This window comes from Nerophis ophidion, linkage group LG07, assembly GCF_033978795.1.
Source record: "Nerophis ophidion isolate RoL-2023_Sa linkage group LG07, RoL_Noph_v1.0, whole genome shotgun sequence".
NCBI lineage: Eukaryota > Metazoa > Chordata > Actinopteri > Syngnathiformes > Syngnathidae > Nerophis > Nerophis ophidion.
In genome coordinates, this window is record NC_084617.1 from 52911389 (window position 1) to 52935273 (window position 23885).

Consider the following 23885-nt stretch of genomic DNA (forward strand, 5'->3'; position numbering starts at 1 on the left):
TATATATAATGTATTTGTATATATATTTACATTGTTTTAATAATGTGCAGATTCACAGAAGTGAGGGGGGTCCTAAAACACAATACACGGAACATAATACAATTCTATATTTTCAATGGAACCCCCAGCAGAACTTTATACAACATTTGCAGTTTCGTGAGCGTCCGTTATGTTGTGAAGAAATTCTGAAATAGGCATAAACTCAAATCATTCATTTTGACTGTTCAGTATATTTAGGACGTCATGTTATACACACGCATGTGGTCATTTGTATCTTAACGCGTGTAATTAATGCACAACTACGCTTCACAGTTAATGTTGACATACAGGATATTCGAAAGTTATGTCACAAATATTTTCTTTAGAACTATGGAAAAAACAAAACACTAAATTCGTTTTTATAGTGTAGGATAATTCCAGTCCGCGGGAAAGTGTTTAATTACAAAACATTGGTGATGAGGAATCTATAAACTAACTAAATAAAACGACTAAATCAGCATATTTTAAAAAAAACTGAATGATGATGGATTTATTAAGTATTATTAATAACTTTAACGTAAGCACGGCCGAGACGTCTCGTCTTGTATATCTATTTGACCTCATGCATGAACTTGAATTGAAATGTAATGTTCAAATTGCTTGTGTATATTGTCTCATTCTTGCAACTTCTAAAACATATATATTCACATCACTACAAAATATTTAAAGTGTAATATGTTTTTTGTAGCACGTTCTAGGTCACGTGAAGCACGCTCCCCACGAATGGCCACACAAGCCGCCGTATAGTAAAATATGATATCATGTCCATTGTGTGCATGGTTCCAGTCAGCCACGCAATGGCCGACGATGCGTGAATGTCTCTCATGAATGAATGTACTCGCCGTGTGTTCGTTACCGTGCAAGGCAGGAGGGACGTGCGTGACCTCCCGCTGACCCCGTCATGTTTGCCCCCGGTGATCAGGAGCCTCAGTAATCCGGTCAGTGCGGTGATTCAATCGAGCAGATTACAAGTGATTGTTCTGTGACGTCACATTATGTCTCGCTCTATTAACAACAAATCACGGTCAGTGTAATTGATTGGAGGCAACATGATCACGCACACTTGAATATATAATATCATTGGGAGAGTTAAGATAAGATTCAAAAACAAAGGAGAGACGGAGGAACGCATACCGACGCACTGCGTTGACCAATAAGCGCGCAGGAAACCCACACAGGGGCGGGGCTTGGTGGCTGAGTCGGACTTGACTCCATTTGTAATGAAGGATGTGATGAGCGGGGTCCAGATCGGGGCTGGCACCGAGTCGGTGAGGGCAACCGGGAGAGGAGCGACACTGAATTAAAGCTGCAATGATCTGATTGGGCTGCGGAAGGCGGCAGCTGCATGCGCGCTCCCGAGGAACAAACGATCACCGACACTGCGCATGGAATATGCCTGCTTTTCTATTTTTATTATTATTTTTTTTTTGACAAGCTTTCGCTAACACAACTGGACTGTTTGGATTGATTTATTTAAAAACAGGAAGTTAACAGCAAAGAAAGGGTGGTCGTGCTGCGTTCAGGATGACGAGCGTGTTTTGTGCAGTGAGCACAGTGTGCAGTGCTTGAGGTATATTACAGATCATGTATGTATGCATGCAGGCCTTGAAGGGGGCACCCATAACACAAAATGCACGCTTAGTATCACCAATATGTTGTTATATGTATAATTTGTGCAGGTTGCAAACATGCAAAGTTTTCATTAAAATGCTTGACTTTATTAATGAATTATATATGCACCATAATTCAACCTGTTTGTAGGCCCTCATAAAGTGCATGCATGTTCAGTAGCCCAAAACAAACACCACAATGTGAAAGGTGAAGTGCATGAACGTTTAATCTCCTTTAAAGTGGAAGCCAATAATTAGATTGTAGTACAATTTAAGTCGTTATTTTGCAAGGCACAAACACCAAGGCTCCCCACAAAATAGAAGTTGAAACTTGCAAAACACTAATTTAATTATAGCATCCCGTGCATTATACATTTATTTTATTTATTTATATTGTTTAAGGGGAAATTGTGTCTATTTTCATACTAATATGTGCATTGCAGTTTACCTTAATTTAATTATGGCATCCCGTGCATTATACATTTAAGTTATTTATTTATTCTGTTTAAGGGGAAATTGTGTCTATTATTTTCATACTAATATGTGCATTGCAGTTTACCTTTAATTAGGTATACAAATGATTAAAGTATACATGTTTTAGTGCAGTTACATGTATGTACATGTATACAGGAATTTGTGTGTGTGTGTGTGTATAGATATATACATATATATATATATATATATATATATATATATATATATATGTATATATGTGTGTATATATACATATATATATATATATATATATATATGTATATATGTGTGTATATATAAATGTATGTATATATGTATATGTATATATGTGTATATATGTATATATATATATACATATATATATGTATATATGTGTATATATATGTATGTATATATGTGTGTATATATGTATGTATATATGTGTATATATGTGTATATATATGTATATATAAATATATAAATATATATATACATATATACACACACACACACACACACACACACACACTCACACACACTTGTACGTATTAATATTAATGATATGTGTGTGTAGGGTGACATGGCAAACGGAGGCAACCAGTTTGGCCTCGCTGAGCGTCCAGACTCAAACTGCATGGATTCTCCCAAGGAGAGCAAACAAGAAAGTCCCAGCACTTACCATTTAAAATCCTGTGCTTCACCACTGACACCCTCCAGTCAGCAGGTATGTACATTATTCAACCTCCATTAATTTATTTTTCTGAAATTGTTATCTTTTTTTTTTTTTTTTTTTTTTTAAACGTAAATAGTGAGTCAGATAATAAAACAAATGTGTATTTATTTGAATAGGAACAGGTGTTTATTTGTGTCCAATGAGTGTTTTGTTTTTGCTGCAGGGGATGGAAGGAATCAAAGTGTACCTTCATGACAGGGAGCTTTGGACAAGGTTTGATGAAGTGGGAACTGAAATGATTATCACCAAAGCTGGACGGTAGGCCAAAATTTTATTAATTACAATACAATTATTAGTTAACCCTAAACATGTATCATGTATTTATTTCACTGTTGTTAAGTGTCCTATAATTTGTTTTCCTTTTTATATATGAATCGGTGTGTTCTTCTAATATTAATTATTTTTCTTCAAAAAGGAGAATGTTTCCCAGTTACAAGGTGAAGGTTACAGGACTCAACCCCAAAACCAAATACATCCTATTAATGGACATCGTGCCCAGCGACGACCACCGCTACAAGTTTGCAGACAACAAATGGTTAGTTTTATCTGTTGTACTTCTCTTTTTCATATGTTACAAAGTATGTGGACAATTTAAGTACTGCCTATGTTTACACTGCAGTGCAGGCAACAACAATAGAGTTTCAGGAGATACGAGTATGGTATCCTTTCCCCACATTATTGACCTCATCTTGCAATACATTTTATTCGTCAGAAAATCTACACATTTTCATTGTAAAATCACAGCAAATTGGCTAATTATTGCGTTACTCTCACAGGATTTACAGTCAATTTCTGTGAAATATCTTTACAGCAATTTACTGTAACTGCAGAGCTCCAATGTTACGGTTAATAACAATACAATTAAAACTGTATACTGTAACTTCACAATTGTCAGAATACTATGTTTGCAATGTAGTCTACAGCAGTGGTTCTCAAATGGGGGTACGCGTACCCCTGGGGGTACTTAAAGGTATGCCAAGGGGTACGTGAGATTTTTCAAAAATATTCTAAAACAATTCAAAAATCCTTTATAAACATATTTATTGAATAATACTTCAACAAAATATGAATGTAAGTTCATAAAGTGTGGAAAGAAATGCAACAATGCAAAATTCAGTGTTGACAGCTAGATTTTTTTGTGGACATGTTCCATAAATATTGATATTAAAGATTTTTTTTTTTTTTTGTGAAGAAATGTTTAGAATTAAGTTCATAAATCCAGATGGATCTCTATTACAATCCCCAAAGAGGGCACTTTAAGTTGATGATTACTTCTGTGTAGAGAGCTTAATTTATAATTGAACCACTTGTTTATTTTTCAACAAGTTTTTAATTATTTTTATGTCTTTTTTTCCAAATAGTTCAAGAAAGACTACTACAAATGAGCAATATTTTGCACTGTTATACAATTTAATAAATCAGAAACTGATGACATAGTGCTGTATTTTACTTCTTTATCGCTTTTTTTCAACCAAAAATGCTTTGCTCTGATTAGGGGGTACTTGAATTAAAAACATGTTCACAGGGGGTACATCACTGAAAAAAGGTTGAGAATCACTGCTCTATACGGAACCCGTTCAGAGACAAATCAGTTTGAATTTACAGTAATATGTACAGCTGAGATAGGCTCCAGTGCCCCCCGCAACCCCGAAAGGGACAAGCAGTAGAAAATGAATGGATGGATCTTGTGATATTACAGAGAAGTATGATTGTAGTATTTTGCTGTGAAATAACAGTTAGTTGCTGTGAAAAATAAGGGTATTGTCATTTGCTGGAATGTTACAGTCAATTTTGATTACATGATTTACTGTTAAATGCTGTGAAATTCAGGAACTGTTATATGTTCTTGAAAAGGGTTATGAGATGGAGAACTAATCTGTCAGTGTTATGGCTGCACTGTCTAAAAGTCAGACAATCCTCCCAGACCATTCTGGCCTAATTCTCACCTCTTTCCCTCTGCGTCTCCCGGCTGGTTAAATCAGTCTGCATGTGAAAGGTTCACCGGGCGGACAGACTGCACGGAACAGATTAAAGTCACCCGTTCAGATGCATGGTTCAACTGGAATCCGATGAGCAAAAGCTCAGTGTGTCACTGGTGTATATGTATTTGTTTCATTGTTAGGGGGGGTTCAATGTTTTGCCACCAAATATGCTTGACGCTGTGCCTTGCTCCAGGAAACTTCAAAGGGACTCTCTAGGAAAAATCATATTTGCATAAGTCCTTATAGAGGCCTTGCTTTTTAGATTTTTATTACTATTTTTTTCCAACCTCCAAACTTTCTAGTCATATAGACAAAACCCCTGTGGGGAAAAGTTCCTCTCATGCTCGTACTGAGTGTGTTTATTCTTACTCCATGTAACTCACAACTTTGTTCATTTCCATGTGTGGAGCTGTGCTGCTGTAGACTTGCAAACTACAGTTGATACTTTTACAAATGGGGCTAAAAACATTCGTGTGCGGGGAAAAAAATGAATTCACATCTAAACTATGACTGTAAATTGAATTATAATTTAAAAAAATGTACACTTTTTTTTAGGTGTCAATTTTTGTTAAATATGTTTTTAGTCCATCTGTGTGCTTACTCACGGCACGTATGAATACATCAGCAGCTATAGGAGGAACTTGTGTGACCTGTTTGGAAAGGTTTCATTATAATTTGTAATATATTGCGAGAATCGTGTTGAATCGAGAATCAATTGTGTTTTCACCCCAAGATTTGGAATCAAATCGAACTCTAAATTGTTGTAAAGTTTCCATGCCCCAAAAACATATTCAGCTCAATTGCATTGTTATTTTGAATAATGATCATCAGTCAGGTAAATCTAAAGAAAATTTATTTTAATTGTAATTCGGTTGAGTTTATGAAGTGTCTAATTATGAATATTTATATGAGTACACATGTTGCATAATGTGTGTGTCTATAACTATACTATAGCCCAGTGGTTCTCAACCTTTTCTCAGTGATGTACCCACTGTGAACATTTTTTTTAATTTAAGTACCCCCTAATCAGTGCAAAGCATTTTTGGTTAAAAAAATTGGATAAGGAAGTAAAATAAAGCACTATGTCATCAGTTTCTGATTTATTAAATTGTATAACAGTGCAAAATATTGCTCATTTGAAGTGGTCTTTTTTTAACTATTTTGAAAAAATATATATAAAAATAACTAAAAACTTGTTGAAAAATAAACAAGTGATTCAATTATAAATAAAGATTTCTACACATAGAAGTAATCATCAACTTAAAGTGCCCTCTTTGGGGATTGTAATAGAGATCCATCTGGATTCATGAACTTAATTCTAAACATTTCTTCACAAAAAAAAAAAAAATCTATAACATCAATATTTATGGAACATGTCCACAAAAAATCCAGCTGTCAACACCGAATATTGCATTGTTGCATTTCTTTCTCCACTTTATGAACTTACATTCATATTTTGTTGAAGTATTATTCAATAAATATGTTTATAATGGATTTTTGAATTGTTGCTATTTTTTAGAATATTAAAAAAATAATCTCACGTACCCCTTGGCATACCTTCAAGTACCCCCAGGGGTACTCGTACCCCCATTTGAGAACCACTGCTACAGCCTGTGTGTGTACTGCAGAGGACAGAGCAGTTTACCATGACGTACGATACTGCATCTATCTGATACCGCGTAAATTCATGGCCACTATTTCCCAATACTTGACACAGTTCATGATCGTTATTTTAAAATATTTTGTGATTTTTGCCTTGATTTTGTTGATTATGATTGTAATCCACATGGCAAATATTTTAGGCCAAACATATCAACAAACTTATTTGTAAACAGCTGTAACAAATTTTAAACACTTCAATATAAATAAATGTAATATCAACACAATAACGAAATTATCACTGTATTCCCTTTAATTATAGGCTACAAGGCAAAAATAAAGTCAATAGTGCAAAATATGTAACAGGGTGTCGCGGGTCATTAAAAATCATTACATGTCATGAAATAGCTTTTGCGAAAATAGAGGTGTTAAATGGCATTAAAAAGCATTATATACCATTATAAAAAATACAAATGTGCAATTGGAAACAAAAAAAAAAGAGAACAAAACGAACCCCCTTTTTCCAATCAGGGAAAACAAACTGCACTTCAAGATGTTCAATATTTATTAAAGAGCAATTTTTGCTAACAAATATTGAGTCCATTTCATTGTTATGTTTGTTTACTTAGGATCATTAAGTTATTGACCTTCCAATCTATTTATTGCGTTTAAAGGGGTTAAGTGCATTATTATTTTTACATTACGTTTACATTAGTGCTTAATTCGGACACCGATAATGTAAACTTTTCATTTATGCAACAATGTCAAACGCTGACATATGTCTCTACAGACAATTGTATGAGTTTTGATTAATAATGTAATAACGATCTGCAGGACACCATGGGGAATACAATTGCTTTGAATTGTATTTAAAAAGGCATTAAATTGGATTGGCTGGTACTTGCAGAAACAAAAACTAAAATGGCTCCCATGTGTATTTTTTCAGGTCAAAGGACCCCCTTCTTACAGTATTAATTGTGTTTTAAATCAAACTGGTATAAATTATCTTAATTGTTATCAGGGGCGCCGAAGGGGGGGGGGGGGGGGGTAAAGGGGATGGATTCTAGGGGCCCATGATGGAGGGGGGCCCAGAGAGTCCCCTAATGATGATGAAATTATGTGTTGGGGGCCCTGTAAAGATTTTTTTCATGGGGTCCAAAATCCCTAGCGGCGCCCCTGATTGTTATTGTGCAACACTCGCTTTTCCCGTGAAGCTCCTTGGGTTGAAGTTTATGTAGCGGAAATGTGAAAATTTAACCTTTAAGTCACCCAAACTGTCCACAGAATAAATTGAGAAAACATGTAAAAGACACAAATAAAAAAAGTTGCACAACTTTACGTCACGCTAAAACCAATCCGATACTGATACCACCACTGGTATCGATACGGTTGATGTTTGGCTCTGCGGTGTACGGTCGGACCAGGCTGACCATGACCCACTGGATCTTGGTTTATGCGACCATGTTATAAATGCAGTGTGTGTGTGTGCGTGTGTGTGTGTGTCGTTGTAGGTCTGTAACGGGGAAGGCCGAACCAGCGATGCCGGGCAGGCTTTACGTCCATCCGGACTCTCCTGCGACGGGGGCCCACTGGAGCCGCCAGCTGGTGTCCTTCCAGAAACTCAAACTCACCAACAACCACCTGGACCCATTTGGACATGTGAGCGTTGCTGCTTAATTAACTAAACATAAAAAAACAAAACAAAAAAAACAGTTCTTTCAAAGATACAGGTAATGTTTTAGGCTTGACTGCATGTGTGCATTTTGAAATAAATAACTCTGAGGGGTCTTTTACATGTTGCAAGAGTAATTGCGTTATAGTTTTGAAGCGTTGCTACGTGGACAGAGCACAAATCATGCATGGGGGCCACATGAGTGCACACCCATGGCTCCCTTGCAGCGTCCTGCAGCCGCGCCAATTAGGCTCCCAGCAGCATGCCGACGTGCATTGTTTGAAACAAATACAAAACATCACATTTCCAGGCCCCTAAGTAATGAGCCCGGAGACTTGTGAAGTCCATTAGTTGAGGCATGTCACCGGCGGACACGTCATTACGATTAAACTGAGCCCCTCTAGATTAAGGCGCGCACTTAAAGGCCAGCAGTTCCATGGAAAAAAAGAATAACACGCGTGGGTTTTTCATTGGCGTGTTGTAACTTTCGTGCAAAAGTGCATGGTGTTAATTCAATGTTATTACGTTGACAATTGTTTTACGTTGTAAACAATATTTTTTGTGGCCTCATTTTGGGCATGAATGTTACTTATTTATTGTTGGGCCCCCTACACCCTACCCCTAAAAATAAAATCATCGCACCATGCACACACCATGCACACGTTTTTTTTATTGCTTTAATGTCGCCAAGATGTGTACATTTTGTTAATACAACCTGTTATTCACCTAAACATGTTTATCAATTTGTCAAGTTTGTATTTACTTGATAATATTAAGTATGGAGAATATGATTATCAGTAGTTGATGTTAATAATGAATATTTTTATAGTTATTATAATAAGCCATCCATACATTTCTTACCGCTTGTCCTTTTTAAATTAACATTTGTGTATCTACTGGGTTAAGTCTTCCCTGTCTTTAAAAACTAGTGACACCTCTGTTTCGAACTTAAATTGAGGTTCCTTGAACGCACCACAATTGTGTGCTATGACATGCAAAAGAAAATCTGTAACATATTTTTGTCCGATGCTGCCACATACAGATGTATTATATTTTTACATTTCTTCTATCACCTTATACTGGTTCCCAAATGTTGGCGCTGGTGTGAATGGACCAATGGGAGCTTTGATGTATTTATGACGTCTGTGTTGAGTGAACAGTGAAGTGTTCCAATGCTTGGCTGAACAATTTCGCATTTTTTTCAAGGGTGTATCTTACACCCTCCATCCATCCATTTTCTACCGCTTATTCCCTTGTGGGGTCACGGGGGGCGCTGGCGCCTATCTCAGCTACAATCGGGCGGAAGGCGGGGTACACCCTGGACAAGTCGCCACCTCATCACACATTTAATTCAATCAATTGAACTTTATACATCAAAATTGTGTTTATTTGAACTGTTAGACATCATATTTTATAACTAGCGGATTAAAATCAAAGACACACTCAATATTTTTGCATGCACTAAAACAAGTTATTGGTTGAAACTATAATTTTTTTTAAATGCTTGTAATGTCACTAATATGTGGGTTCTTCCGAGGATGTTGTAGTCGTAATGATTTGTGCAGTCCTTTGAGACATTTGTGATTTGGGGCTATATAAATAACCATTGATTGATTGATTGATTGATTGATGTGTGAGTTTTAATAATCACATAACCTGTAACCATTCACTTAAACATGATTATCAATTTGTCAAATTTTCTTTACTTTATATTTTAAGTATAGAGGTTAGTTGATTAATGTATGATTATCGTTAGTCAATTATGATAATAATAATACATTATACTTATAATATTGATAATTACTAATATAATTTGTGTATCTGCAGGGGTTAAGCCTCCACTATCTTTAAAAAATAGATTTAATCAAGGATCCTTCAACGCACCACAATTGTGCTATGAAATGCAAAAGGTTGTCTTAAACATAACTTTGTCCGATGGTGTCAATAATAGATTTATAAAATTGTTACCTTTTTTCTAACACCTTATCTTGGTTCCCAAATGTTTGCGGTGGGTGTGGATAGAGTGTGAGCTTTGATGTCTTTATGACGTTTATGTTGAGTGAACAGTGATGTCTTCCAATGCTTAGCATTTTTTTAAGGACGTGTATGTTACACCCTCCATCCATCCATTTTTCTACAGTTTGTCCCTTTCGGGGTCGCGGGGGGTGCTGGAGCCTACATTCCTATTTAATTCAAACAACCTTATTATTGAATTTTGACAGCAATGTTGTGTTTATCTGAACTTTTATGACTTTGTATTTTATAAGTGACAGATTTAAATCAAATAAATACATCTACAACTATTTCCAAAGCCGGTGTATGATCATGTGGCCCATAGTTATGGCCTTAAAAGTTTTTATCCTAAGGGTCGGTTGTGAGTAATAAAACTATCATTGATATTCATTATTGCAAATAAAAAGTAAAAGTACAGCTCAGTAAATCAGAAAGTCTTTGAAAAGGTCCTTTCTTTCGGTAGATAATTTTTTACAAAGTGAAACTAATATTTTTGCGAAGGGAAAAAAGTCTTAATTCCTTTATTTTTTAAGATTAAACCATCATATACCTCATTAAATAAACTTTTACATAGTCTTTGTCTGAATTGAACTTGTGATCAAATATAGCTTGTACACAATATTCTAATGTATTGAGATGCACTGTATTGTGTAAGAATATGTGCCATGTATAATCTAATGAGAGGGTTTATAATGCAAAGTACAGTATGTTAAGGAGAAAGTACTAATGCTCAGTTTTGCTACAGAAGTCTGAATGTAACAAAATGTTTAGTTTGCAGTGATGTAGAACTGCACTCTGTCATACTGAGAGCTGAGCGGGGAATTTTGTCCCACCTTACAAAAAATAGTTTTGAATAGGATACGGTGCACTTCTAATCAAGATAATGGTCAATTAGTGTATGCCTTTCTTGCAGTATGTAGATCAAAGTGGTGTTGGTATGTCTAAGATGTAAAAAGATGCATTTATTTCATACTATAGACACTTTTTTAAGCGTTTCTTAATGGCTGACAAGACAAGTGGTAGTAACAGACCATATAGGCTGCGGGGGGAAAAAGTGGCTGTACATCTCAACTTCCCTAACTTTGATCTTGTGTGTCATGAATCTATTGTCACTCACACTGAGGTCATCCTAGAAATGTGTTTTAGTCCAGCCCCCATCTGCTGCTGGATCACGACCGCTCACTCGAGCCTCACCCTCTCAATCTCCCCCCTGTGCAGATAATACTCAACTCCATGCACAAATACCAGCCTCGCCTCCATATTGTCAAGGCGGATGAGAACAATGGCTTCGGCTCCAAAAATACAGCCTTCTGCACCCATGTCTTCTCTGAGACCGCCTTCATCGCTGTCACCTCCTACCAGAACCATAAGGTTGGTTTTACACAGCGCACACTGCTGCATCCAGCGTTTTAGTGAGGAGGTGATATCCTATAGGGTGCTTCGAGAAAAGGGAGGGCCTTTAGTGGGGTTTGTGTGAGGCAGTGGAACATTTGACACCATACTTACATCACTGAGGCTCAATAACACACAATAAGGACTCAGCACTTTCTTTAGGCTACTCATAACTTAAAACAACTCTATTCTACATTGTACCATGCTTTTCAGAAAAAAATGGCATTCTTGTTATGTATACATAATGTGGATCTGCTATGTCTGCTTTTATTTTAATGCCAAGGGCACAAGAACTTCACAAGATATTTTGAATTTTGTCACATCACAACTTCAGTGGAATATATTGCTTGCAAATTTCATTTTCAATGCGAAAAACCTCAATTCATTTTGGTACACATTGCAATGTCACTTTGAAAATCCACCCAATTAGTCAGATGATATGTTGTAATGTCACACAAAAAAAGAAGAGCAGACCTTATTCTAACACACTTTTTAAAGTAAATGAAACTAAAGGGCACCTATGATGAGTTTAATTTACATTTAATACACGTCCTTGTGGTCAGGATGAGGGGCTCTTATACTTTTTATCTTCAGGGCCCAACTTTTTCACTACAGAGGGCACTGGGGCCCACTCAAATATTGACACTAAATCTTACTTTTAAATTGAATCGTATAATATGATAGTACATCTAATCTACTTATATTTTAACAAGATAAACCTTGTCAAATTATATAAAAGCATGTGTTAATAAACATTATTATTATCAAGGCTTAGGTCAGGCTGATTACAAAAATAAATACTAATCAAATATACTGCAAAAGAAGGGACTCATAAAACCTCCTGAATTTTGTTTTACATACAATTACACAGCGCTAAAATAAATGAATACTAACTATATTAATACCAACGTTGTTTATGTTTCATCAATAAACTGTCAATAACATTTAAATGCAAAGGAAAATACAGCTTTAGCACTTTCGTCATAATTTTTGCGCTTAAGAAACTTCTCTATGACTTTGGCTGTAGACTTCTTCTGTTTGAAATTGTCATTACTGCCACAAGTGGTAAAAAGTGAATTACAAACGGATAGCAATGATATAATATCTTTTTGGCAGCCCTCTAGGTGGCGCTTGCGGCCCTACAGTGGGAGCCAAAACTCTGGTCTAGATAATATGTTTGGATATGCTTTGATCTAAATTTTACATAAATTTTGCTCCACAGTCACTTTAATAACCTGTTTTTTTAGTTTGTCTGCAAGATGTTCTTATTTGGAGGCGTTCCCAGAATGCAAATGAAACCACGCTCCATCTTCTCCAACTTTTGAAAGTCTACACTGTTGAAATACATATCTTGAAGACGTCACGGCGATTTTTTTCCCCAGACACAGTCAAAAATAAACTTCATAAACATATAGATTCACCCGGTCACAATATTGGATACGCCTGCATACTCCCCAATCGATACCAGCTCTACATTAAAAAAGCTGCTTTTAGGAACATTTATGACACTGCATGTTACACATTAGTGTTCTTATGTGCATGTTAATATTATATTACCTTTTTTTATGTTTCCTGGTGGTCTGAGGGCTTCACTTAATGTCCAAATAAGTAATTCCACCTCACTCTGGAGTTACGATGTCCCCAGACTGCAAAAACCATGCGAACAGGGGTATCAAAACAATTTGCAAGCTCACACCAAAATTATTTGACGCTTTGGCATAATTTAACACAGCATTTGTAAATCAGAAAAGATGACAGTCATCATAGGTTTTCCTTTCAGCTAAATAATGATAAGGCCGTCATTGAGTCATATTGTAATCAGAATCAGAATCATAAATACTTTATTAATCCCCGAGGGGAAATTACAATTCTCAGCACTGACTCCGCTAACCACAATAATGTCAGGTTTTGTTCACAGTTCAGGGTATATTGCTTAATTTGGATTTTTTGATCCAATCTTTTTAAGAAGTCGTTCACATTACAAAAAAAGTGATTTCTAATGTAAAGGGTTTGTGTCCCTGAAGTGACCTGCGTGGGCCACAAACATTATGTCACACACACTTCAGTATGTTATGTAAGTAAACATTGCTCCAATTCTGTAGGTCTCGCTTTTTGCGGATATGTGGCCATTTCAAGGATTTTGTGCAACCGCAGTCAACATTTTCTTCACTGAATTGTTTAGAATTTTTGCTTTTGCAGTTTGTGGGGCATATGCTTTGATGTCAGTTCCAAGGAGCGAGTGGGCAATACTTTTAAAAAATGTATTTTCAAATTGTATTTAGAAAAATATCACAGAATGTTAATCAAATTCATAAAAATAAGACAATATGTTGATGGAATTACTTAGCTTCACAATACCTGGGATGAAAATGTAAAATGCAATTGATTAATATAAATACAATGCTTATCAAATACAATACTACAAAAAGGAATATGCAAAATTAATAAAAGCAACAGTATCAGAATAAATATTAATATCAATAATAGTTGTTTAATGACTTTTATCAATAAATGTATTCTTAAAAAAAGATTTAAAAAAAATTCTTCTTTTTCTAAAATGTATTCTCAAAAATTATGAATCGATTTAGAATTGGAAAAACATGAAAATTGAGATTTGGATGTAATTCATGAATATACAATACAAAACACATATATAATAAGTTCTATTTGTACCGCAAAGTGTGCAGAATTAAGGCCACCATATGCAATTTAAGGCCACCATATGCAATTTGCATGTTCAAAAAAACAAAACTGAACTAAAAAAAATATGCACAGCAAGCACAGGCACTTCGCCTACATCCTCCAGCCCATTGGTTGTCAAACTTTTTTCACCAAGTAACACCTCAGAACAAACATAGCTCTCCAAGTACCACCATAATGACCGACATTGAAATACAGTAGCGTAGTAAGTCTATTTATTCATTGAATACAAGGCAGATGTTTTATTAAACATGTATATTTAATATTTCTGGCCACTGTAACATTACATACAGTTTGATCAGTAACAATGTTTTTGAACATAGAAAAACCCCCCACTGTACTTTAATCAAGTGATTCTCTGACGTACCACTCGATGGTAGTGGTACACGTACCACAGTTTGAGAATCACTGTCCTAAATCATCTAGCCATCCATCCATCGATTTTCTACCGCTTATTCCCTTTTGGCGCCTATCTCAGCTACAATCGGGCGGAAGGTGGGGTACACCCTGGACAGGTCGCCACCTCATCGCAGGGCCAACACAGATAGACAGAAAACATTCACACTCACATTCACACACTATGGCCAATTTAGTGTTGCCAATCAACCTATCCCCAGGTGCATGTCTTTGGAAGTGGGAGGAAGCCGGAGTACCCGGAGGGAACCCACGCATTCAGGGGGAGGACATGCAAACTCCACACAGAAAGATCCCGAGCCCGGGATTGAACCCTGACTACTCAGGACCTTCGTATTGTGAGGCAGACGCACTAACCCCTCTGCCACTGTGAAGCCCTCAGAGTTTGGATTACCAGTAAAATAGGATAACATCTTAAATCTTAATACTGCTCCACTGATTTGTGTCATAAAAGTATCATTCAAAGTGGATTTTAAAAAGCAATAGCAAATAAACATACTGCCAACATGGGGAAAGTTACATGAATGCGACAAACACCATTGCAGTGCATTCTGGGACTTGTAATGCATATAAAGATGCTAACAGACCAATTTTTCTATTCAAAATAAAAGTGCATCATATTTCTTTGTAACTCAGTGTTATAAAACATTTTGACAATAATATCAAAATGCATTATAATTAGATTACATTGTTTACTAATTTCACTACTGTATCAGCTAAGCATGTTTTTGGCCAAAACAGTCGGAAAATACAGTTCACTTCTCTTTCTTCCCCTCCATTTATCTGCTTTCTTTTATATTTCATGTTACTACATATATGTAATATTTCATTTGAAACAATTGTATTGTTGATAACAGAGGTAATTGTTATTATTCATTATCAATAGTGCTTTTTCTATTATTATTTGTATTGCTCCATTTGTAGTGCAATAATGTTCATTGTCATTTCTGTGTTACTAATATTTACTTCACTAACTGCTTCTTGCTAAAACTTGTCAAATCGCATTTGTACATATCCTATTTGCTGATGCTGTTCTGTTGTTGTGGTTGTTATTGTTATTGTTGTGTTTGTTGTTGTTGTCTCTCTGTCTTATCCCCCTCGTCCCTGCAATTTTCCCCTCTGTCTTCCTTTTTTTCTCTTTCTATTCCCTCCTGCTCCGGTCCGGCTGTGCCAAACATTAATATAAATTCATTTAATGAAGTCACATACAAATAAGGGCTTCACGGTAGCAGAGGGGTTAGTGTGTCTGCCTCACAATACGAAGGTCCTGCAGTCCTGGGTTCAAATCCAGGCTCGGGATCTTTCTGTGTGGAGTTTGCATGTTCTCCCCGTGAATGCGTGGGTTCCCTCCGGGTACTCCGGCTTCCTACCACTTCCAAAGACATGCACCTGGGGATAGGTTGATTGGCCCTAGTGTGTGAATGTGAGTGAGAATGTTGTCTGTCTATCTGTGTTGGCCCTGCGATGAGGTGGCGACTTGTCCAGGGTGTACCCCGCCTTCCGCCTGATTGTAGCTGAGATAGGCGCCAGCGCCCCCCGCGACCCCAAAAGGGAATAAGCGGTAGAAAATGGACATACAAATAAGGCAACAAGAGAAGTATGCCACACGACTCTTTTGCAAAGTACATCTGTACAGCACATACGGGCATCTAAATCAGCTATATGATTTGCCTGAGTAGCTGGTAGAGATGCGCGGTTTGCGGTCACAACCGCGGAGTCCGCGGATAAACCGCGGGTCGGGCGGGTGACATGACGAAAAAATAGATTTTAAATAGATTCAGCGGGTGGCGGTTGAACCAATTCAGAAATATATATTGTAATAATCCCTGGAATGTAGGCTCATGAAACTTCTTCGTTTGTTTTGTCTTTATTGCACAAGATGTAATACAACTACACAACAGCTCTCATGTCTTTAACTCGAACTCTCACTTCCTTTCGATAAGGTCACTTCCCTATTTCTCCCGGAAGTCCCGACCCCCAGCCAAAGTCATTGGCTAACACCCCGTAGCCAGCCGCTACATTATATGTTATGTTGAAGAGGTTCATTTAGCCTACTGATGTGTATTTATAAATGGTTGATTTATATAGGCTAGTAGGTAAAGTGTTGTACCTGACAACTCTTGATGGTACAATCCATTTACCACGTCACAGACAACGTCACGTGACACCTCTGATGAAAGCTGCAGAAACAAGGTAGCCCAAACTTGTCAGCTACAACACTTTATCTTACAAGCCTATAGAAATCAACCATTTATAAATAGTTAAATGTTGTTACCCACATACGAAAAATGAGCAGCACTCTTTGAAACATTTTGTGGGCATACTTTTATTTTGAAGTGTGTCGTTTGGTCTGTCGATGGATGTAAGGAAGCTACTTCCGGGTATGGCCAACGAGGTATTTGTCATTTGTTGGTATTTTACTTGGTCAAATGTTTGATCCACATGTTGTGCATGTTATTATTTTTACGTTTGTAACATGCTTTATTTATTACAATTTTCACGGTGAATTTGAAGGGAAAGTAAGCCTTCAAATAAACCAGTTCAAGAAAGCCATTGTGTCTGTGCTATTTGGAGGGAGTTACACTTTCTAACCTCACTAATGCCTTGCATCGTCTATATTAGATATATAACAGCGGGCGGGTGGCGGGCGGGTGTGGGTTTGATGAAATGTTGGTTCGGGTGGGTGGCGGGTGGATGACGACTTTAGTGATGCGGTTGCGGATGGTATAATTGCCTATCCGCGCATCTCTAGTAGCTGGACAGGACGAAAAAATAAAAAACAGTCGGCGTGTCAGTCAAAAACATTTTTGCCACCACTTTTACTGACTTAGGTTTTTACTTAAAATCAGTTCTTCTTTTAAGTTTAAAATATTTACTCCGCTAAGATGTTTTGATGCAGTTAGTCCATACACAAACAGTATAAACCGTTGTTGTGCCCACACAAAATTTCTCATCCTAACTCATATTATCTCTTAAGAGATGAACAGTTACAGACTCATAATCGTTAAAAATATGCGAGTAAACTATATTTTCAAAGTTTTATATGCACACATGACATTATTTCAACTTCTACACAAACATTTTCACTTTTACATTCCTGTGAGGATGTCCATTTGCATGATATGCTAGCTCCTTGTCCAAACCCCAGCCATTACGACAGGGTTTCTAATCCCCAAATCTACACTGTTCTTGACCCACTTTTAACCTTAGAACAAAGCCTTGACCAACATGTCCTCACCCCAAAGTGTCCAGCTTTCCCTGGAGATCACAAATACACTGGGAAACATTTTATTTTGTTTATATTATGTATGTCCATAAAGTCTATTCTCATTGTCTTTGCTTGTGCGTAATTACTGAACTGCGTTTTGGCGAGCATATCTGGAAAAAAAAAAGTGTGTGTGAGTTCATGTGTATGTGCGTGTGTTAGAGCCAGGGTGTGGGTGTGAGAGTGTCACTCTGTAATGGCTTGCTTCTTCCCCTTGATCTTGGATCATGCATGTTACACTCAAAACACAGATCACTGAGGCCTAAAGTCCCCTTGCTAATTTGCGTTTCACATGATTGCTATACCAAGCAATAATATTTGAATTCTAAAAGTCATAAAACATTTTCATAGACAATAGTTAACTCCCTTAATATCCACTATTGCTTGAAATTGCAATAGTGGATATTGAAATTGAAGGAAAAATTGAAGGAGAATGTCTACTACATAATTATATTAATTTGAGTGCTCTCCAATTTTTTTTTACAATCAGATTAATTACACAATTGAATTTGAATTGATCATGATTAATCACACGTTATTGCTTGCTTGCTTAATTTAAATTAACATAAGAAGGACCCCAATATTTGGATAAAATGCAATTTTATCGTCAGAATATCATTCAGGGACATTTCTAAAATATTTTACATAAATGCACATCAATTATTTGCTCAAAACTTGGTAAAAGTTTTATATGAAGTCCAGTCAAAGTGTACCTAGTGGTAAAATTTGCCACCCAGCACACCAGTTAGTCTCCTTACTCATTTGTGCATTGACATATGCATTGACATATGCATTGACATAATCACTGACCATATATTATTTATCATATATTAGTTGTCATTTACACAAATACATGTACACTAGATTTGATGAGATGAGCTCATGTTTGTATAGAATTGTCATTCCAAGTGGTTTGGTGTGCTACTATTTGCGTGAGACAAGTTACATTAAGGAACATCACTTACTTACATTGTTTGAAAAGGAGTGGGAAGAAACATCCATCCATCCATCCATTTTCTACCGCTTATCCCTTTTCGGGGTCGCTGGGGGTGCTGGACCCTATCTCAGACACATATGTTATTTTATTTGGTGGTGAATATTCGGTCATTCAATCAATAAAATTTTTTAAATCAGGATTAAAGTAATATTATCCGTAATTAGCTCGAAATTTTTGAAAAAATCATTTTGAAAAGTAATTAATTACAGTTACATTCCCAAAAGAGTAATTTAATTACTAGCAAAATTGTTCTTTTATGGATGGAATTGATTACTAGAGGAAGTAATTAATGCATTGCTTTTTCAAAAAATGTTCCTATGTTGAGAGATGTTTCATGAGATAAGAGTGCGTGAGTGCGTGCCTTTAAAAAGCATTGCCAAGTGACGTGACGTCAGTGAGGGCGCGCTAATTGGCTGTTTTAGCTCAGCATTGGTAGTGTGCCGACTGGAAGGGGATTATTGGCAGCCGTGCCTGATTAATTTTTTAAACTAATAGTTAATAAAGTGATTAAACATGTGTCAATGGCTGTGTCCCTTGTCCACAAATGGGTGTTTGTAGGATTATTATTGTTGATGATTTTCACTTTATTGAACATTCATTATTCCCCTGTAGTAGAAGTGGACTGTGTGTGTGTGTTTTGGCAAACTCTACACAAGGCCAAAGCCTTCACCCACACAGAAGGCCTCATGTCCAAATATGAGTTTGGCTCCCATTTCCCCCAGAGGACACACATGGAATTACAGACACAAAATCCCAACAGCTGAAGACCATCACTAATCAGGAAGGCTCTCACCTGAAGCAATTAAATCCACTCCTTTTAAGTCTGCAGCTCCAGGTCAACAAACACTGCTCGAGGAAAAATTACCAAATACAGAAGAGGCCAACAAACACTGCTCCAGAAGAATTGACCAAATACAGAAGTGACAACTGTTTACAGAGACCAGGGTGGCTGACGGTTTTTCACCTTACTGTTATTCAATGAAAAAAAGAGACAATCAAGTCCAAAATAAAAGGAGAAACAAAGATTTGTCTCATTATTGGATTGAAACAAGGAGTGAAGTCCCAGTGAAACCCCTGGTCAAAATATCAAAACCCTTTTCAAGTTAGGGCAGAACACAAACAAGCAAACATAACTTGACAGTGAAAAACCGACCCCCCACTGGACAACCAGGAAAAGGAGATCTGGACCAAAGACTCAAAAGGTAATTTCACAAAATTCACTTAAACTCCACATGAGCTTTAAATATGGCTGACAAGAAGGTGCTTGACCAGCTAAAGACAGAAAGGACAACTGCAAAAGCATCATTCACCCGCCTTGTCAACAGCATCACCAGGAACCATGATGACTTGTCTGAGGAGGAGCTCAGAGACAGTTTCAAGACACTCATCACAGCAGCGGACAAAGTCATGGAAGCCAATGACAAGGTAGAGCCCAAACTTCTGACACAGCTAAAAGATGGAGAAACTGAACTCACCCAAGAGCAACAAGAAGATCTAGATAATACCTCAAAGGAGTGTGAGTCAAAGCGGGCGAAGGTCAAAGGTCAACTCCAGAAGGCCCTGTGGGACAAGTTTGGAAAAGATGAAGTGTCCATAGCTCTTCTGGCAGCAGATGAGGAGCGTCAACACACCACTGCTTTGGAACCGGGGGATATGAACCTGGATGGATATGACTTCATGCTGAACCACCTGGAACGACTGGTAAAGACTGCAAAGGAGGTGCATGGTCAGTGGAGACAATGGGTCCCTAAAGATACAGTAGTTGAAATTCTGAAAAGCTTAAAAGGTCTGGAACTACAGACCACCAGGCTGGTTTCCAAGAAGGCTGACTTTATACAACAGAAAATAAAGGAAGAAGTCAGGAGGGAACCAATTGTTCCTAGTCATCCTGTGCCAGCCATCAAGTTGAAACCCAAAGCCCTTCCTAAGTTCACTGGAAACAAACGTGAATTCCACAGGTGGAGAAAGGACTGGGAAGCACTCCAGAGACAAGGTGAACCAACTGGTTCCAAGGAGGTGAAGAAGGCCCAATTGCTGGACAGTGTTGAGGACAAGATCAGGAAAGACCTTCGTCTAACCACTCATAACAATGCCGATGACATCTTCCGTGTTCTGGAGAATCGGTATGGCAACCAGACTTCCATTGCTATAGAGATAGTGGAGGAGTTGCAGAGAATACAACCTGTCAAAAGTAACCAGCCGCGAAAAGTCGTGGAGCTAATCCAAGATGTGGAGAAGGCGCTTCAAGATCTCAGTGAGCTTGGGGACACTGGCGCCATCAAAAACCCACTTGTGACCAGGTCGATTGAGGGAAAACTCCCAGGACCTCTTAGAAACGAATGGCTCATCTATGCAGCAGACACTAGGAATGCTGTGACTCCAGCAAGCAGGTTTGACGGTCTCTTGGACTCCCTCAAAGAGCAAGAGAGCATTTATGAGCAGCTGGAACAACTGGATGAGGAACCTAACAAGAGGGAATTGAAGCCTGAGCCAAGACATGATAGGACAAAATCCACCAAAGCAAGTGACGACCGTACTGGCTGTGTTGTCTGATGAGATGGGAAGCACAGGAAGAAGCTGTACTATTGCATGCAGTTCCGGGCACTTCAGCTAGCAGAGAAGAAGGCTGCTGCTAAGAAGTTGGGAGCATGCAAGAGATGTCTTGATGTCCATAATGACAGTTCAGATTGCAAAGATGATTTCCTATGCACCAACCATGCCTGCAAGGATGAACAAGCACCTGAGCATAATTTCTACCTCTGTCCAAACAAAAGAAGCGGTTCGACACAGAAAAAGAGCAAACCTGGCTCAATGGATGGAAAAAGTAGAAAAACGTACACAGAAGAACAGGAGGACTTTGTCAAGAAGCTTTCCCCAGAGCTGGCAAAGCAGTTTCATGATGCGTTCTCCAATGCTGCATCAAAAACGTTCAACACCACAAAAGTCAAATCAGGACTTTTAGCGGAAAGTGGATTGCAGGAACTGCCAGTAATGATGATGCTATTGGAGGTCACTGCAAACGCTGGAGAAAAGATTGGAACACTGATCGACCTGGCTTCCGACACCAATTACATCACCCACAAGGCTGCAGACAAACTGAACCTCAGGAGCGAAGACATCACACTCATTGTGGAAACAAAGCGGTACCTCTTGAAGATCAGAGTGAAGACTACAAGAGGTACTATGAAATCGCATCAATTGGTCTGTTATGGTCTGGACAGCATTGTAGACATCCATAAAAGTGTGGACTCCAAACGGCTGCAGAAATTCTTTCCGGATGTCCCCCTTGGAGCTCTGACAAGACCCAATGAAGTCAGTTTGCTCATAAGTCACCGAGAAGGCCAGCTAGCACCTCAACGGATCAGAGGTATCGGAGACCTTGTACTGTGGGACGGGCCACTCGGAATGACAGTTGGAGGCTCTCATCCTGAACTCTTTGAAGAACTCACTGTTTCCGCCCACATGGCCAAAACACACTTTGCGAGATCAATGAGGACTGCTGCTTTGAGGTATGAAGAACTCACTGGCCCAGCTTGTAAAAAACCTCCCAACACTCAGGTTCACACCAAGTTCCAGAGGTCAAACACTTCAACCACTAACTGGGACTTTCTAGAGTGGTGGAAATGGGACAGTATTGGTGCAGCATGTGACCCGAAGTGTGGAGGATGCCGCTGTGGAAAATGTCAACCAGGCGGCAAAGAAATGACTCTTGCAGAGGAGCGAGAGCTTGAGGTGGTAAAGGGAGGCCTCACCTATGTCATGGAGGACAACCACAGCAAAGAGCCACATTGGCATGCCAGGTATCCTTGGGTGGAGGACCCCATGTCACTACCAAATAATAGAAAAACAGTCGAGGCCACATTCCTGAGAACGGAAAAGCAACTTGCAAAAACACCTGAGTGGAAGGTGGCATATGATGCACAAGTGCATGACATGATGGATCGACAAGCAGCCATCAAACTACCCAAAGACACCATCACCAAGTGGGATGGACCAGTTTGGTATCTCAGTCACCTCATTGCCCCTAACCCCCACTCAGTCACAACTCCAGTGAGAATTGTGTGGAACAACAGTCAGAAGTGCAAAGGCGTCAGCATGAATGACCTGCAGATGAAAGGCCCTGACGTCCTCAACCAAATTCGAGCTGTGCTTCTCCGATTCAGAGGTGGAGCACATTCTGCGCTGGGTGACATAAAAAAGATGTATAACTCAATCTGGCTGGAAGACCAAGAAGTGCACCTTCACAGGTTCCTCTGCCGAGATGCCGAAAATGAGGACCTGGAAGAATACGCAATCACAAGAGTGAACATAGGAGACAAACCAGCAGGGTGCATAGCACAGCTGGCAATGCGTGAAACTGAAAACCTCCCTGTCTTTGCCCATCTTGAAGAGGAGCGTCGAGTGCTTCACAACGACAGATATGTTGATGACATATTAACTTCCCACAACAACCTTGACCAGCTAAACATCGTCACAGCTAACGTGGAGAGGATCCTGAAGGCCGGGGGGTTTGAGTTGAAGCCATGGGTCTTCACTGGTCAAAGTGGGGTGAAGGGGCGCCCTGAAGAGGAAAACAAAATGAAAAAGACCATTACCTTACCAAACCAGATGAGCGATGATGACAACAAGGCACTCGGTCTGGGCTACAGAGTCGAGGAAGATGAGCTCCATGTCAGAATCGGAATCAAATTTTCAAAGAGAAAAAAAAAAAAAAAAAAAAAAAAGACCAGCCTTCCCAAATCAAGCAGCAGAAAGGAAAAGCTCCAAGCCACCGTTCTGCACAGAGACGTAAGACGGTTGGTTGTCCTACTACCTGCTGACAAACAGGAATAGAAAATCTTGCCACGACCACCTAAACCAACCACGCACACTTAGTTTGCCTACAGTCGGCGATCTTCCCGATGTATCCATGGAAAGATCGAGTGGGAGGTGTTTTGGCAAACTCTACACAAGGCCAAAGCCTTCACCCACACAGAAGGCCTCATGTCCAAATATGAGTTTGGCTCCCATTTCCCC

The 23885-nt window shown here is 38.4% G+C and overlaps 1 protein-coding gene across 1 annotated transcript in view; it reads left to right on the forward strand.

The window, feature by feature from the left end:
* Positions 1-1280: 1280 nt before the first annotated feature.
* The window catches only part of tbx5b (T-box transcription factor 5b), a 47259-nt gene continuing 24654 nt past the window's right edge, over positions 1281-23885 (forward strand). Inside the window, exons 1-6 of the mRNA XM_061906437.1 lie at positions 1281-1609; positions 2677-2826; positions 2999-3093; positions 3251-3370; positions 7928-8075; positions 11320-11472. Of these exons, the coding sequence (XP_061762421.1) occupies positions 2683-2826; positions 2999-3093; positions 3251-3370; positions 7928-8075; positions 11320-11472 (660 nt within the window). The 5' untranslated portion in view covers positions 1281-1609; positions 2677-2682. The remainder of the gene's footprint in view (positions 1610-2676; positions 2827-2998; positions 3094-3250; positions 3371-7927; positions 8076-11319; positions 11473-23885) is intronic.